The sequence below is a fragment of the Aethalodelphis obliquidens genome, unplaced genomic scaffold, assembly GCF_003676395.1.
Source record: "Aethalodelphis obliquidens isolate GAN/ISIS:26980383/991018 unplaced genomic scaffold, ASM367639v1 scaffold1, whole genome shotgun sequence".
NCBI classification, from domain to species: Eukaryota; Metazoa; Chordata; class Mammalia; order Artiodactyla; family Delphinidae; genus Aethalodelphis; species Aethalodelphis obliquidens.
In genome coordinates, this window is record NW_020837945.1 from 54,469,038 (window position 1) to 54,487,222 (window position 18,185).

Here is an 18,185-nt window from a genome sequence, read left to right on the forward strand (position 1 = left end):
GTAGATAAAATGAGTAATGGTTAAGAATTCCTCTGCTGCCGTTGGCTTCATCAGCCTTGTAGTGACTCGTGATGAATCCCTCCGAGGGGCTGGGGGGCTGGGGTGGAAGCTGTCAGGAATCATGGGACAGACCTTATTGATCTTTGCACCTTTAGTGTCCCCCACTGAGCCTAGCACCGGGGAGCCTTACGGGGAGTGTTTATGAATGAAAAGCCAGGTAGTGAAAATGAATTTTACAATGAGCTGTAATTTCCTCTTTTAGAAAATATCTTTTAGATTGCAGTTTCAAGGTACATAGTTGCTGGAGAGGAAGATGGCGAGTTTCTCCTTTAATGTCCTATATGTGAAATTTGGGGAGTTTAAAAACTTAACCGAATTGCTCGCAGATGTGTTTTGGGGCTCAAAATTTTTCAGATTTTAGGGAAAATGATGCAGTGTGTGTATCTTACAGTGTGCCATTAATTCCCCTAATATATATTCAAATTCATGGAGATTTAATAGCAAAAAAATGAATAGTCACATTAAGTCAGATAAAAGTTCTGGTCAGAATTTGCAGCCAGGTAAGTTTGGATCAGATCAAGTTTGCCATCAAATGGATTTTAAAAAAAACAACCACCCCCCACTTCTTTTTCAGAGCTTTTGTGATCTTTCAGGTTATCTTTTGGCATTTGTGGACCTATAATGTTTTGTTCATTAACCAAAACCTTCTGTAGTTCTTTAGTGAATCATCTTATCATTTCTAATTTTAAGCAGGTAGATAGAAATTGTTGCTATTTCTCTCATTTCCCCAAGGAAAAAGAAAAGGTAAATATCTGAATAGAGTTTGGGGATGATTTACTAAGTACTGCCATATGTGCATCATCTCACTTAGACCTCACAGGATCCTCTGAGACAACTATTATCAGTTTTATTTTACAAAGACAACAGAGGAATGAGGACTGAAATGACTCATCCTAGGTGCAGAGTTAGCAAGTAGCAAAATTAAGACTCAAACTCAGGTCTTTCAATTCTAGATCCCATCCTTCTTTTACCAAATCTTGTTTTCAGAGGAAACCTTCATGAGAAGCTGGAAAGTGAGAATTTGAGTATATACTCCTCTAGAGTTGAATGAATATATTACAAAGCCTTTTATTAATTTGAATAATTTAAGTTACTTTGGCAGAAGTGGACTTGTAAAGTTTGAAGTTTGTTTTGATTATTTTTTAAAAGGATGTAATTTAAAAGTTTAAGCTAGTTTCAAGTATAGAATAATGTATTTTGTTTGTTCTCTCATGTTTAACTGTTTAGATGTGCCTGGCATCAGAGGGGGTGAAAATGGAAGAATCAAAGCTGATAAAAGCAAAAGAATCAGATGGCGGAAGAATCAAAGAATTGGAGAAGGGCAAGGAAGAAAGAGAAATAAAAATGGAGAAAATAGATGAAGCCAGGTTACAGAAAGAAGCAGAATTTGAAAAATCAGCTAAGGAAAATGTAAGAGATTCTAAGGAATTAAGAAATTTTGAGGAGCTGCGAATGGATGATATAATGGGTATAAAAATGGAAGCTCCCAAAGAAATTAAAAAGGAAGAATTAGAGGAAGATCAAAAGTGTAGTCACTTCCCTGATTTTTCTTACTCTGCCAGTAGCAAGATCATAATAAGCGATGTTCCCAGTAGAAAGGATCACATGTGCCATCCTCATGGAATTATGATCATTGAGGATCCCATAGCATTAAGCAAACCAGAAAAGCTAAAAAAGAAAAAGAAGAAAAACAAAATGGATCGACATGGAAATGATAAATCCACACCCAAGAAGACTTGCAAAAAGAGGCAGTCCTCGGAATCTGATATCGAGAGTGTCATGTACACCATTGAAGCTGTTGCAAAGGGAGACTGGGGCATCGAGAAGCTTGGAGAAACCCCTCGCAAGAAGGTCCGCACGTCCTCAAGTGGCAAGGGAAGCATTTTGGATGCCAAGCCACCAAAGAAGAAAGTGAAATCAAGAGAGAAGAAAATGTCAAAGGAGAAATCCTCAGACACCACCAAAGAGTCAAGACCTCAAGATTTTATCAGTATTTCTGCCAGCAAGAACATTTCTGGTGAGGTGCCAGAGGGTATAAAAGCAGAACCATTGACCCCTACGGAGGATGCATTACCACCCAGCCTATCGGGACAGGCCAAGCCTGAGGACAGTGACTGTCACAGAAAAATAGAGACTTGTGGCTCCCGGAAATCCGAGAGGTCTTGCAAAGGTGCTCTTTATAAAACCCTGGTGTCTGAGGGTATGCTCACCTCTCTGCGAGCTAATGTTGACAGAGGTAAGTGACTTCCCTAAATCTGAAAAGAACATGGAAACCTAGCAGAATTTCTCCTTTAAACGTATTGAGAAGAACCACAGTAAAGAACAGTATAGTATCAAAATAATATTTTACATTTGTACAATTCTTTACAGTTTATTGATTATATATATACATTTGTCATTTTACCTATATGTTTTTAGCACCATTAAAGGGAGTTTCTATTCACTTTGTACATGGTTCTCAGAATATAAGTGTTCAGAGTTACTCCAACCTTTTTTTTTACTGGTGTTGGCTGGCTTTTTGTTTTGAAGGATCAGTATTGCATGTGTAGAGCTCTTAAGTCTGGTTTTTAAAATTGATGGAAATAATTTTCTGAAACAAGCAGATATGTTTGGCAGAATTTTGACCTGTAGACTCTAGAAGCAAATAACTTATCTGGCCCTCCCCACTAGGTAATCAAAACTGTAGTTGAAGTGAAGAGCTCTTTAAAACATAACAGTATCCAGAAACCAGTTAATATATATACCTTTATTCCATAGAGTGTTTCATATAAATTCATCTATTTTAAAATATAGTATCTGGCTAGGGGACTACCTGTTGCCAAGCTAAATTCCAACTATAGAGATGTGTGAAAATAGGTCTAACAAGTCCTGAATGAAGATCCTTGAGAGTAGATAGTTCTCCAGGGATGTCATTCCAGTAAGTCTTGGGGAAATTAGAATTAATAGTGCATACCAGAAAAGTGCTCCCACACCTCAGGCTGATTACCTAATGGAAAAATTAGTAGTATTGATAGTTAGTCTGTCTCATGAGTCATGTAGCACCTGTTATGATGAGACTGTGGATCTCAGAGCCTGTAAGTTACTTTTTTGCATGTTCTGTTATTAAAGGTGGTCCATCAGGAATCACTCTGAGGAATCTGAAATAGTTACAAATGGCATCATGCAAATGATACCTAAGGGGTCAAGAGATCACTTGTGAAGCAACTAAGATGATTTCCCTTCCATCCCAATATACCAAGCACACTCTTTCTTTTGAATTTCCTTAGGGAAACGAAGCTCAGGAAAAGGAAACTCCTCTGATCACGAAGGGTGTTGGAATGAAGAAAGCTGGACGTTTAACCAGAGTGGGACCAGTGGAAGCAAGAAGTTCAAGAAGACAAAGCCAAAGGAAGACTCTCTCCTTGGGTAAGTGTCTGTGAGCACAGCACAGACCCCAAATGTGGTGGTATTTTCAAGGGAAACAGATCACTAACTGCTTGTTCTTGGAGTATCCAGTCAGCACCTCCTGCCATCTTAGTAAGCACATGAAGGAACACAAATCAAGTGTATCGCATGATTCCTGCTGTTAGCATGGTTGTGTGAGTGATAGTGTCATTCATGTTTTAAGTATAGTACAAAATGTGTAGATTTTAGACTTAGGCCTGAGTTTGAACGGAGGTCCATCTTGTATCAGTGGCGTTACATTATATATGTTTTACATTTATAATACATCTCCAGGATGCATTTCTCATCTGAAATTTATGATGGATATTATATAAGTATGTTTATACTTTGCTAATTTTACATACTGTATGTACTTCATTTAATATTTCTGAAGGTTATGTACATGTTTATAAAATAATGACAGCTGAAAATGTAGATAAAATTATGTTTCTACCTCTGACTTTGTTTTGTGTAAGCTATGTTCTAATGCTCTGAGATTAAAATATTAGATTAAGTATTCTCTTGATACAGAGAATATTCAGCAATTAATTATGTATTAAAATGCAGTATCAAGAAAGAGCATACATCAAGATAAAATCATTAAGAATTATTTCATTTTTTATGGGCTTCCCTGGTGGCGCAGTGGTTGAGAGTCCACCTGCCAATGCAGGGGACACGGGTTCGTGCCCCGGTTTGGGAAGATCCCACATGCCGCGGAGCGGCTGGGCCCGTGAGCCATGGCCACTGACCCTGCACGTCTGGAGCCTGTGTTCTGCAACGGGAGAGGCCACAACAGTGAGAGGCCGGCGTACCACAAAAATAAATAAAAATAAATAAAAATTTAAAAAAAAAGGCTTCCCTGGTGGCGCAGTGGTTGAGAATCTCCCTGCTAATGCAGGGGGCATGGGTTCGAGCCCTGGTCTGGGAGGATCCCACATGCCGCAGAGCAGCTAGGCCCGTGAGCCACAACTACTGAGCCTGCGCTTCTGGAGCCTGTGCTCTGCAACAAGAGAAGCCACGATAGTGAGAGGCCCGCGCACCGCGATGAAGAGTGGCCCCCGCTTGCCACAACAAGAGATAGCCCTCGCACAGAAACGAAGACCCAACACAGCAAAAATAAATTAATTAATTAATAAAACTCTAAAAAAAAAAAAGAATTATTTCATTTTTTATTATATAAAACAGACTCCTAATACCAATCTTAACAGAAAGCATTTTGTTAGGAGATTCAGTACTTTATATTGGTGAAGAAATCATCTGTATATTCAGTTGTACTGCTTTAAAATTCCTTTGAGATTTCTCATTAGCCCAATTTGAAAAGAATACATTGACTAGAAATAAGTACATTTTAATATATTTTCCATATTTTTTCATAAGTATGTTAGAGGCATGCAAATTTTATGCATTTGGGAGTATTATACTTGGTTTATCCATAAATATTTGCATTTCTTTTTGTGGGATAGTGTACTTTTTCAACTGGACGTTACAGTGCTTTAAGGTCTGGTTAATCTTAAGGCCCTCATCATACAGTGGGAGGGTGGAAATTATTTCTTGTGATGATGATTCCTCAATATTATATATATCGAGATGATATATTTATAATTTTATATATTTTGTTTCTAACGTTTTTAAAAGTCCAAAGTAGTTCAAATTAGTTTTGCTGACATTATGCTTAAAGAATGACATGAAAATCCTCACATTTGTCATTGTCAAATACAAAAGTATTCGCATGATTTTCTTAAAAAGTGATAATTGAGCATCAGGACCAGTGCTCTATATCTCCTGGAACTACCAGTGCCCTGTGGGTCTGCAAACTGAGAAGGAAGCAGGTCTTGTTGCAAACAATATGAAGGCCAGGGGAATTAAGCAGGCATGAAGGCTCCCCAGCAGAAAGTTCTCTGGTGCTTCCATTCAAAACTGCTGAAGCTATGAGAGAGAGATTTTTACCAGTCTTCTTTGAGGAAGAAGAAAAGTGAAACAATCTTTTGAAAATCTGTTCCTGAAAAGAGATTGGGATGTGGGGTATTTTTTTTTGTTTTAATCATTTCTAAGGAAGCCACATGTATTTAACTGGGAGTGTGGTTTTCTGCAGGCTAAATCGGTGATAAAACTCTGATCTTTCCTCTTCTCCCTTCTATACAAATTGGCCTATCAGAATCAGACTATCTGGGTTTGCTTTGTTTGGAACATGTCAACATAGTTCATGAGCAGTGAAAAATGCCAGATCCTGTCAGTCTTCTCTGAGATTTCTAAATGAGCATTTTAAACCTTTTTATTGCAGAAAGTGTGCTCCCTGTTTAGTTAACTATAGCCAAGGAAAATTCACTCAGTATTGGCAGTTCTACTTTTATAGACTTCTCCACGAAAAACATAGGTAATTATTCTAGTTGAAAAAAGAAAGGACCTAAGGAGTTACAGCTTGCATTTTCGTATTTTTCTTTTGGTTATCCAGAGTATCTGAAAAATTTACGACTTATAGATAGCTTTCTGACAGCATCTGATTAGTATCAGATAGTATCTGATTTTCCATTAGTATAAATATTTATTAACTGAAATGAGAAAAGACAGTTTTATTAAGGGAGGAACATCACTCCCACCCACCACCCTTCACTGCTTTGTTAGAACTTAGTAGTGGCCTTTTTCAGTTGGCCATTCTGATGGTCATCTGACTGTCTTATCTCTGCTCCCAATTCCTATACATTTCTCCAAAACTGAGAATAGTCTTAAGTGGACACACCTCAAGGACATCCCTCAGGTAGCAGCCTAACACGTTAACTTCTTGTAAGTTGGTACTCAAAGCTGCTCTCTTCTCAGTACGCTTTCCATTTTCCATCTACCAAGCACAGCAGTTCTGCAGCTTCTCCCATCTGTTTGGGTTGCATCTTAGCTAATAAGTCTCACTATAAATGAAAGCCAGCAGCTAGCCTAGGATCCAGCAGGCATACTGCCATTGCTGTGAGGGGGACTTACAGACAGTCAAAAGCAACCCAAGGATTTCCCAACTTTGCTGGTGGCTTGCTGGTGGCATTTATGAAGTCATTTGTGGTTTGCATTAAGGCAATGTTGCCTCTCTGCCAGTTGTGTTCTTTGAAAATTGGCTTTACTTTTTTCATTGAGTGTCTTGTCCTCATCCTGGTCAACTGCCCAGAATTTTTTTCTAATATTCAGAATATTTGTTTGCATTTTCTTTGTGTGTGTATATTTTAATCATGTACTAGTCAATAATTTTTTTAAATTAAGCTTACAAAATTACCAATATACCATAGTCAGTAAGCTTGCATACATACACACACACACACACACACACACACACACACACACACACACACGAGAATCTTTAGAATGAGAAACTTGTCTGGATGGAATATGCTTTGTATTGAACTTAATGAAAAATTCCCACGCCAATGGAAAGAACAGCAAATTCTCCACTTTAAAAAATATTCTGCTATTTTTATATAATGTTTCTACTTTTCTAAGGTAATAATCTGTTGTATGAGTTTATGAAGAAAATTGTGTTGGTAAATCTCAAGCACTTCTGAAAAGATGTTTTTTGTCCTTGCACAGAATTTATTAATAATGCCCTAATTCTTAGGGACCCCATTTTCAAATGGAATATCTTTAAATATATCTTAGATCATTTTCTGTTTAAATATTTACATCATGTGCTGATTGATTCTATCCCCTCCCCTCTTTTATTAGCTCAGCAAAGCTGGATGAAGAATTTGAAAAGAAATTCAACAGCCTCCCTCAGTATAGTCCTGTTACATTTGACCGGAAATGTGTACCTGTCCCAAGAAAAAAGAAGAAGACTGGAAATATGTCCTCAGAACCGACTAAAACCAGCAAAGGTTAGATGTGTGCTGTACTTTCCTGCAGTGTGGTCAGAATCTAACTGAAGCCTCTTCTCAGCGTCTGCAGCTCCCTTTAGATAATGTAACTGGGTTTACAGTTGAAGCAGCGAGTTGGAATTTCAGGTTGCTTTCCAAGATTATCTTGGTTCCTGCCTTACTTCTCTCTCTCTTCTTTCCTTCCTAAGTCTCTTCAGCCTTTGTCCTTTGGCATCTCAGCCTATACATTTGCCCATAAGTGTGTAGCTCTTTTGAAAGTGTTATACATGGTCTTCGACCTCCTGCTCTCCAGAATTCAGATTGGGAATGTTGAGCTTCTCTTGAGCAGAAACTGCTGGCTGAGCCTAATTCTTCTGTTCCCTGTCTGTCTGCAACAGGTTGGACTCTGGGGTAGTGAAATCCTTCCATTCACCTAATAGGGAGACACTATTCTTTACTGGCAGTGTGAATCAAATGAAAATAAAACTCCCTGTAATACTCCGGCAATATAATTTTTATTGGTTTCGTTAAATTTAGAAAAATGCTGTGTTTTCAAGAATATCAGATTCTCCTCTGTGTATATCAAGGAAGCTTTTTAAATTATCAGTTTGACTTGGGTGGATCTCAGCACTCATTAGGGGCAACACTGTAGTTCCTAGAGGGGTTTTATTTATTTATTTATTTTTGCGGTACACGGGCCTCTCACTGTTGTGGCCTCTCCCGTGGCGGAGCACAGGCTCCGGATGCGCAGGCTCAGCGGCCATGGCTCACGGGCCCAGCTGCTCCGCGGCATGTGGGATCTTCCCAGACCAGGGCACGAACCCGTGTCCCCTGCGTCGGCAGGCGGACTCTCAACCACTGCGCCACCAGGGAAGCCCCTTAGAGGGGTTTTAAAGAGTGGGGGGTGCCTTTTCAGTGGTCTCAACACCTGGGACCACCATTACATTTGTGGTGCAGGGGCTGGGGTTCTAAACATCCAAACCCACCCAGGACATTCAAGTACAATGAAGAATTGTCCTCCCCTAAATGACAGTATTGCTCCCAGTGAGAAACTCGTCTTCTGATTTTACTTTAGGTCTAAAGGTTGATGGGCAAATATACCTCTAGTTTTCCATACAGATGTGAAAGACTTCTTTTGGTAGCTCTCCTATAAGGGTAGTGAATGGAGAGATGAAGAACTAGTGTGGCCAAGGTTTTGTTATTTCCAGGATCGAATTCTGAGCAGGATTTGGTAGATTTCTCATAATTACCCTGTAAAAGAGGCTACCTGCTGCTTGCTTTATGGCAAATCAGATTAATTCTTTTGTGTGTGTGATTTTTAGTTGGATAGATGGATAGATGATGACATATATCTTTACATAAATCTTGCCCAAATCTAACAATCATGGATAATGATCAAAGATAAATGTTAATGAGGATATATAATTTCATGGATTTGGGGAAGTATATAAGGTATATATATCTAGGGAAAAATTATGTCTGAAGAAACGTAAACCTTTTTCCCTCAAGACCTAAAACCCCCATTGTACACTGGAATTGAAACAACTGAGGAGACCTGTATCTCAGGATGAATCTGAAAGGTTGGAAAATATTCTCCCTTCATGATTAAAAGCAGGGAAGAATGTAAAAGTGATTTTAGAATTAGCTTGGCTTTCCGCTGTGGTTAATAAAAACAAGTCTAGTGAATAAAGAACTAAAAAAGAAACGTTGCATCACCAAGTCTGCTCATCTGGGAAAATAAAATAGGGTTGTTCTGAGATCTCCCAAGATACATAGGAAAGAAATAAAGCAGCTTGTTGACAGGTAGGTAGCTGAGCACTGTAATAGATTGCCAAATGAAATGACAGTCCTTGTGCCCTAGAGATATTTAGGAATAGGTAAAGTAGTCCATGAGCCCGAAGATGCCAGGTATCATCAGCCCCATAATTCTTGGATTTAAAGTTGCTGATAAATACCTGACAAGCTAATAAAATGGAACTTAACTGATTGCTGTACAGGATATATTCTCTTCCTCCACTCCTTGCAGTTGGAGACATTCATTTTAGAGCTCTGAAGTTGGCCAAATTATCCTTCAGGGATAGTAACAGTAGATTTATCTTTGTAAAGCTATAAAACCCTGAAGTTAGAATGTATTTTCACGAGACCTGCTCTTGGGTCTTGGTTGTCTGTTATATGTTTTTCCTCTCCCAGCTGAGATTAACAGTATTTCTTTTGCTATGAAATAGCTTTTTGGAGTTTTGGATTATACTTTATACAGTATCACCTTAACTCTTCCATTATGCCTCTCAAGCCACAAAGTCCCTGGTTCTTATACAGGATATCAATAATTACATAGGTAGGAGGTCTGTCAAGGCTTTAGATTTTGCTCTGCATTCCGACTTGTGGAGCAAAATGTGATTAAAATAAAGCAGAAATTAAATAATATATTCTCTATTTAGCAAACTAAAGAAATAGTATTTGTGGCTGATTGTAATTTGGCATTAGCAGTGCCAGTGTACTATCCTACAAGTTATTAATGAAATTATCATACCAGCTGTGCTGTAATTGCCTGATCTTTAGAGGATAGAGGAGATTGTTTTCTTGGAGTCTAGACCCTTTGCATCTTTACATAATGAATCGTTCAAAGCAAACATTGTGAGTGAGATCATTAGTTCTTTAGTAAAGGAGCGGGTATTCATAGGAAACCCCATTTTTTTCTCCCACAGTTTGCCATTTGTCTGTATTTTATTTTCTCCTATATTTGTTATTCAACACTTATTACAATTTTTCCCTGCCTTATACTAGGTACTTTTTTAGCTCCTCCAGGTTATATGTATAGAATTTTTATGAAGTGTAATTTCTAGAGGAAAATGATTTATATAGTTACATATCTCAAAATCGTAGCACCTGCTTGGGCTTAACAGTTCTGTTTTTCCAGTGGTCTTCTTATTTATATCTGTATTTCTAAGTAGTCTTCCCCTTTTCCATCGTCCCCTCCACTATCTCTGCCCTGTCCCTTATGTCTATAAGGTAATAGGTCTTGTCAGAAACTTTACAATAAAAAGGGATGAAAATAATTGTCACCTTCCTCCAAGGAGACTCAGACTACATTATAGTAGGCTTAGTATATAGATGATTTAGGAATAGAATTTCCCTTTGCTTCTAAGAACAAATTATCCAGGAAATTATAATCCATCTAACTCACAATGCAGGTCAGCTGAAGCAGCCCATTCCTATAGTGTTTTCTGGTTTCTCTCCCGCAGTTACTTATATATATTCAAATGAAAGCTTTGAATTATAAATCTAAATTTAATTGTAACTTCTTAAGAGGTTTGTTTTGACACATTATTTTAAGTGTGTATTTACTCTTAATGTATGAAGCACTTTTTACAAAAGTTTCAGAAGTCGGACTGCTCTGTAAAATAGTAATTTTCAAGCAAAGTAGGGTCATGGAGAAAAAGTTAATTGAGTTCAATTTAGAGTGTTTAAATTATGCCTGAGCTTGACCCTTGACTTAATTTCTCCTCCCTTATTTCTTTATCTTTTCACATTGTTTTTTGCCCATTAACAAACATACTGTTGGTCGTTCTCATTTTTTTTTCCAATTCACACTTACACTGCAAGATTGAAATTTCAAATGGTTAAGGATTTGAGATTTTTAAAAATCACAGTGGAATAAAAGAAGCAGGTTTACAAAATAAAAGACTGAGGACAGGAACCCCTGTTTGGGTTTGAGCCAACCTGAAGATACTTTCTGTGCTCAAGAGCTGAAATGTGATGAAAGCCAGGCCATCCTTTCCTATCAGGAAGTGATAGCTTCCAGGTTGGGCAGAACTCTGTTTTTCGCCATGTAACTGAGAGTCTTCACTGCCACCAGACATTTTCTTGAACATGGTGACAGCACATTTGCATGTATAAAAGGTATACCTAATATAATCCTAAGTTTTTTTTTTAAACAAGGCATGTATGTCTAGCACACTAAGGTGGCCCCTTCCCCTCAGTGAATCCTAACTTGATTGTGGCTGGTTTACTTGAACTTACTCCAGTCCACAGATTCATATGCCAAGCAGCTGGGAGCACTTTGGTATAAATTATTTTTTTTAATAAATTTATTTATTTTATTTATTTATTTTTGACCGTGTTGGGTCTTTGTTGCTGCGCATGGGCTTTCTCTAGTTGCAGTGAACAGGAGCTACTCTTCATTGCGGTGCACGGGCTTCTCATTGGCGGTGGCTTCTCTTGCTGCAGAGCACGGGCTCTAGAGCACAGGCTCAGTAGTTGTGGCGCACGGGCTTAGTTGCTCCCCGGCATGTGGAATCTTCCCGAATCAGAGCTCGAACCCATGTCCTCTGCATTGGCAGGCAGACTCTTAACCACTAGGCCACCAGGGAAGCTCTGCTATAAATTATTGCAAAGGAATTTGTTGTTTCACTGGTCATTCATCACTTATGTGTTCATTACAGAAATGACAGCCTAGTCTTAGAATAAACCTTCTTCCCTTTTTATAGCTTAAAAACATGAAACTATAGAAACTGGACATTAAGCCACCACCATTCTAGTTATGCCGAACACTTGTTTCCTATAATAGTTCTCCAGAGCAAGGTTCACTTAATTCACCTTACTTGCTGACCTTGAAAAGTTTTCATACCATGCTAATACTGAAATGGCTCCTATGTCACTACACTTCTCAGCCAAAACATGTCCATTTTTCAGCAAACCATGAACAACGTTAATGTTTTGGAAAAGTTATTGTTAATGTCTCTATGGCACCCTTCTTACCCTCTCAGATTGTGGTTTGTCTCTGCTATTTTCTACCCAGCTGTGAAGTTGGGGTGCCAAAGAGTTTGATACCTTCAAAACACAGGTCATCCAGCCCCAAAATGTACGTGGAGTCCTAAGCTAGTTTATATGCCAGCAACAGGTGATTTTGTCATAAGGAAGTGGAAGCTGATACAGTCTTTAAAGAAATTTGGTAGGAAGATGAGATGAGATGGCATGGAAACATGAGATGGTGTTTTAGTGAAAGACAGTTGCCAGTTCTTTGCTTTCTGAATGATTCCTTCTAAAACTCTTTTCTCTGCTTTTGACTTCCTACCTTTTCCCTCCATGGACATATTTCTATGTTAATAGAATAATTAACTATGGAAAAATTCCTGGTAGGCAGGAATCAAATTGTTCACTTCTTGACTCTAAAACTACTGCTTTTCAGTGAATACCATCATATCTTATCTATTACTCCTTCAAGTTTGTCACTTTCTTTTTTATCTGAACTTGTCATTTGCTTAGATTTGTTTTATAGTTATAGTTTGGGGATGGCTAGCAGCAAGGAGGTTTAAAAATAGAAGTTTACAGGAGCTCTTCTATGTACTAAACCACCCTGGATGTTCTTTTTTTATGTTAAAATTGGCAAGCTCTATATTTAGTTTTGTCCTTAAATTATACTTTTTAGATTTGTCTGAGTATGGTTTGGTCTGAAAATATGTATTCTATTCTTCTTTCTTAACCCATTCCATACATCAAATCAGTTTGCTTCTGTGAACCACTTCCTTATCCCATTGTCCTCATACACAGTGATGAACACAGAAATCATTCTCCCTGTGAGGCAGTAGCTTATTATTATTAAATTATTTTCCTATGGGTAAATCACTAGGATCTTTATGGTCCTGAGAAGTCTCAGAATTGTTTTTATGCTTTCTTCTTCTTCTGTTTTCTGTGATTACCCATGTGTCTGTCATTCATGTGCACTGGCCTGCAGTTTCCTAGACTGTATAAAATACATATGAGTAATTGCAAATGGACTATAGGGAATACCTATAATATTAGTGTAGATTATATACATGATATATTTTCTTTGTATTTGTTAAATTTATTTTCTTTCCCTTTTTGTTCACTCCCCCCCCCACCTCCCCAAAAAAACAAATAAGAAATGTTTTCTGTTTCCATTTCAGATCACCACCACCCAATTCAGAAGTATTTGCTATTGGTTATTTAGGATGACTTGGTGTAGTCATCAAAAAACACTTGTACACCTTTATGTTATCAGTAATAATGGCAAAAACTGTCATTTCTTGAGCTCTTTATTGATGCCATCAGTGTTTTAAGAGCTTTATTTATTTGTGCATGCAACAGTATTGTTGAGAATCAGTCATGTGTTAAGCACCACTCTAGGCATGTAGAATATATCTGTGAATGAAAACAAAGAACCCTGCTGCCAAGGAGGTTACATTTTAGTGGAACTACCAGGAATAAACAAGCCTAAACAATAAGAAAAGTATATAATGTATCAGAAGGTGAGCAATGATATGGAAAAAAGAATAGTTTTGATAGAACAAGAAGGCCAAATATCAACAAAGAAGGAGAAGACTTGAACACTCTACAACAGCTAGACCTAACAGATATATATAGAATGCTCCACCCAACAACAGCATCATATACATTTTTCTCAGGTGGACATGGAACAGTCTCCAGAATACACAGTATGCTGGGACGTTTAACAAACCAGTAAATTTAAAAGGATTGAAATAATTCAAATTATGTTTTCTGACCACAGCGGAATGAAATTAAAAATGAACAGCAGGAAAAAATTTAGAAAACTCAAAAATATGTGGAAATTAAGCAACACACTCTAAATAACCAATAAGTCAAAGAAGAAATCAATAGGGAAATATGAAAATACTTTGAGATGAGTAAAATGAAAACACAGCATACTAAAATTTGTAGGATACAGCCAGAGCATTGCTTAGAGGGGAATTTATAGGTGTAAATGCATATATTAAGGAAGAAGAAAGATCTCAAATCAATAACATAACCTGTCTTGAGACACTGTTAGAAGAACAAACTAAACCTAAAGGAAGTAGAAGAAAAGAAATAATAAAGATTAGAGAGGAGATTAATGAAATGAAATTAATTAAAGAATAGGAAAACAATAGAGAAAATCATTAAAACCAAAAGCTAATTCTTTGAAAAGAACAACAAATTTGATAAATGTTTAGCTAGACTGACCAAGGGAAAAAGAAGACTCAAATCATTAGAATCAGAAATGAAATAGGGGCCATTACTACCAACCTTACAAAACTGGAAAGGACCATAAAGGAATACTATGAAAAGTTATATGCCGGTAAATTAGATAACCTACATGAAACAGACAATTACTAGAAGGACACAAACTACCTAAACTGACTTAAGGAGAAGTAGACAATCTGAATAGACCTATAGCTAGTGTAAAGATTGAATTTAGTAATCGAAAAAGTACCAGACCCAGATGGCTTCACCACTGAATTCTTCCAAACACTTAAAGAATTAATACCAGTTTTTCATAAGCTTGTCCATAACATTGGAAGAGGAGGGAACACTTCCCAAATCATTCTATGAGGCCAGTATTATACTAATGTCAAAACTAGACAAACATCACAAAAAAGAAAAATTGCAGACCACTATCTCTAACAGATATGGACACAGAAATCCTTAACAAAATACTAACAAAGTGAATTGATATAAGAAGAATTATATACCGTGACCAATTGGTATTTTACCCCAGGAATGCAGGGTTGGTTTAACATCCAAAAATCAGTTGATGTAATCTACCATATCAGTAAAACAACAACAAAGAAAAATCCACAGGATCATCTCAATAGACATAGAAAATGTAGAAAAAGCATTTGACAAAATTCAATACCTTTTCATGATTCACATCCAACAAACTCAGAAATAAAAGGGAACTTATTAAACCTGATAAAAGACACCAAAAAAAAAAAAAAGAAACCTCACAACTAGCATTATGCTTAATGGTGAAAGATTTGTTGCTTTCCCCCTAAGATAGGGAATAAAGACAAGGACGTTCGCTCTCACCATTTCTATCCAACATTATAGTGGAGGTTCTAGCCAGGGCAGTCTGGGATAGGGAGAATACAGATGTCGGGAGGGGTGATAGCTAAAGAATATGGGATTTATTTTTGAGGTGGTAAAAATGTTCTAAAATTGATGGTGGCTGCAAATATTTGTGAATATAAAAACCATTTTATTGTATACTTTAGATAGGAGCACAGATAGTTTACCTCTGGCAGGAAGTCAGGGCATGTGGATGCAGACACTGGCAGCAGGAGCAGCTTACAGAGCTTCTAATTTTTTTTTTTTTTTTTTTTTGCGGTACAAGTGCCTCTCACTGTTGTGGCCTCTCCCATTGCGGAGCACAGGCTCCGGACGCGCAGACTCAGCGGCCATGGCTCACGGGCCCAGCCGCTCCGCGGCATGTGGGATCCTCCCGGACCGGGGCACGAACCCGTGTCCCCTGCGTCGGCAGGCGGACTCTCAACCAGTGTGCCACCAGGGAAGCCCTAGAGCTTCTAATTTTTTAATTCTCCCTTCAGCCCTGTGACTTGGGCACTGTTATTATCCCCATTTACACACGAGGAAACAGAAGTTATGGAAAATGTCAGTTTCACATAGGAATATCAGTCAAGTGTAGAAAGCAACCTGCTTTTTGGAGGTCAGTGCTGTTGCTGGCCTTTCTGATGGGTGACTGAAAAATCCCAATTCTCTTTTCTTTATGTGAAAAAACTAAGATACAGTCTGAGACTTCTCCCCACTCCCCTACCCCCGCCACCCTCCAAAAAAAAGTTTTGGCAAATATTTTTCTATTTTTAAATCACTTTTTTTCCTCCTAGAATATCCTCAGAATAGGCTAGAAAGCTGTCGGGGCAACCCAAAAGTTGTCCTCAAACTGCTGTCCTTGTGAAAATCAGTTTCTTAGGAGAGATGAAATGCCAGTGCCATCCTTTCCTTCATGGTATTTAGGAATCTAAAGTAAAACCTTTTCTTTATTACAGACTGCATCTACTCTGCTGTTACTGGTTGTGGTCTGTCTCTAGTCACTAAATCTGCAGTTTCTGCTGAGGGAGTCCCAGCCCTAATGGAGACTTCTGTCCAATATATTTCTAAGGAAAATCTCACTGGTTTTTCAGTAAGTCTAGGGAAGGACGCTAAGCACGAGTTAGATGAGAAAAGATGCAAGATGACATTTCTTGTGAATCAGTTTGCTTATTCCACAAGCTGGGGGAGGGTGTAATTGTTTAGAAACACAGTATTTTTTTATGAAACATTGTGAATTTTAAATATATTTATATTAATATTGTCTGTAGGTCCTTTCCAGTCTCAGAAAAAGAACTTATTCCACAAAATTGTCAGCAAATATAAGCACAAAAAGGAGAAGCCTAATGTTCCGGAAAAAGGTATTGGTGCCTTCCATCCTCCATTAAGATTTCTTGGCCACGTCCATTGTGAATTCATCTTTGAATGATGCTTCACTGCACCGCCTTTGCCTCTACCTCCCCTTTGCTTGCTTCAATGTCATCCGCTCCTGACGCAGGCACATTCATTGTTTCTAGATTCTGCAGCTAATTGCAAAGAGAGATCTTCTTCACTTGGATTCCTACTGAAATCCCATGTTTGTCTCTATTTTCAGAGTTCCATATGAATCCTGAAATTGCTTCTTTTTATTTGTATTTGGTGCATTTTCTAATTTAGTCTTCTTGAGCTCTTCTCCACTTATTTTCTTTGACTATTCTTGTTTTTTTCATGTTTGGCAGCCTTCATAGCAGGACCACGTTTTCCTGCCTCCTGAAATCTTACCAGTTTCGTATGCGTATGAAAGTCCCACAGTTGCTATACTTTCTCTGACACTTGAGGATTCTTGTCCAGGAGGATTCCACTCCTACATCATAACCTATCTATCTTCTTTTTTTCTATTTATATACTTTGTCAGACTCTTCCCACCTCCTTCAGTCACATAACTGTTATTTCCAGAGGGCGCTAGAAATATACGCACTCAACCCTCCCTTTACTCTGAGCATCTGTCTTGTTATGATCTGGATAGGCCCTTGAACCTCTTCAGGGCTCATCTGAAGATTTGTCTCTTCTCACAGGTCAGACTCCTATTCTTCTTTCACACAGAAGATAAATCCCATCTGGTTCAGTATAGCCACGTGTCCTGGAAGTCAGGCTTTTTCTCTAGCATCTCCTGCATGTTAGTGTCGTGACTGCCATGAGCCTGATGCCCATTTGCATCCTACTTGCATGGCCAGATGTGGAGCCTTTCGTGTTTCTAGAATGAGGCTTTAAATGCAGCTGTCTTCCATGTGTAGACATACGTGCCTCTGTGTTCCTGTGTGTAACCTTTTGCTTAATTTGGGTTTTATTTTCACCTCCACTTTAGCCTCTTAGTTTTGTTTTGTATGTTAATATTTATTCTCTGCTTCCAGTGGAGAGAGATCACTCTTTAGGTAAAATGTCAGCTTTTATCCTTACCTTTTAACCAATCTTCAGGTTATCTTGATTAAAGTCATAGAAATTATCCAACAACATATTTTTAAAAAGGCAAATTTGTTTACTTTTAATGCATTTCCTATATGGCCTAATTATTTTAGCTGGCAAATGCAGTTTTGAGACTTAAGTAGTTGAAGTAAAATTCTGCTTCATTTGTGTGATAATGCTTTTTATTGAAGTGGTTTTGTGTATTGTCTTATTTTTATAGTGTATATGTCTATACTAGGGGTAGAGTTTCACTTTCCTTTTCTGTTGTTGTTTTTTTAGGAAGTGGGGATAAATGGTCAAACAAGCAACTCTTCTTGGATGCCATTCACCCTACAGAAGGTAAAAGAAGCAACATTCATTGTATCATTTCAGGTAGTCTGTGCTGGAAATGGCATAAGTTTTGTAGGTTTAAACTGGCATAATTTATATAGGTTTAACCAACGGCATTAGACCTGAGTGTTCATAATTGGGTTATTTTTAATTTTCAAATCAAAACTGATAGATTTTTGATCCTACTAAGGGTCAGGCTGTGTGTCATTTGGAGTTTAATTTGTGAAAGGGGGATTTGTAAGCTTTAAACCACAATAA

At 37.9% G+C, this 18,185-nt stretch overlaps 1 protein-coding gene across 9 annotated transcripts in view; it reads left to right on the forward strand.

The window, feature by feature from the left end:
• BBX (BBX high mobility group box domain containing) overlaps positions 1-18,185 on the forward strand; it is a 282,218-nt gene that overhangs the window by 243,722 nt on the left and 20,311 nt on the right. For 8 of the 9 annotated variants that reach the window (XM_027104049.1, XM_027104053.1, XM_027104050.1 and 5 more), the window contains 5 exons: positions 1,288-2,296; positions 3,327-3,465; positions 7,183-7,331; positions 16,427-16,516; positions 17,877-17,936. In XM_027104049.1, the coding sequence (XP_026959850.1) occupies positions 1,288-2,296; positions 3,327-3,465; positions 7,183-7,331; positions 16,427-16,516; positions 17,877-17,936 (1,447 nt within the window). The remainder of the gene's footprint in view (positions 1-1,287; positions 2,297-3,326; positions 3,466-7,182; positions 7,332-16,426; positions 16,517-17,876; positions 17,937-18,185) is intronic. The other variant, XM_027104073.1, reaches the window with a different exon arrangement.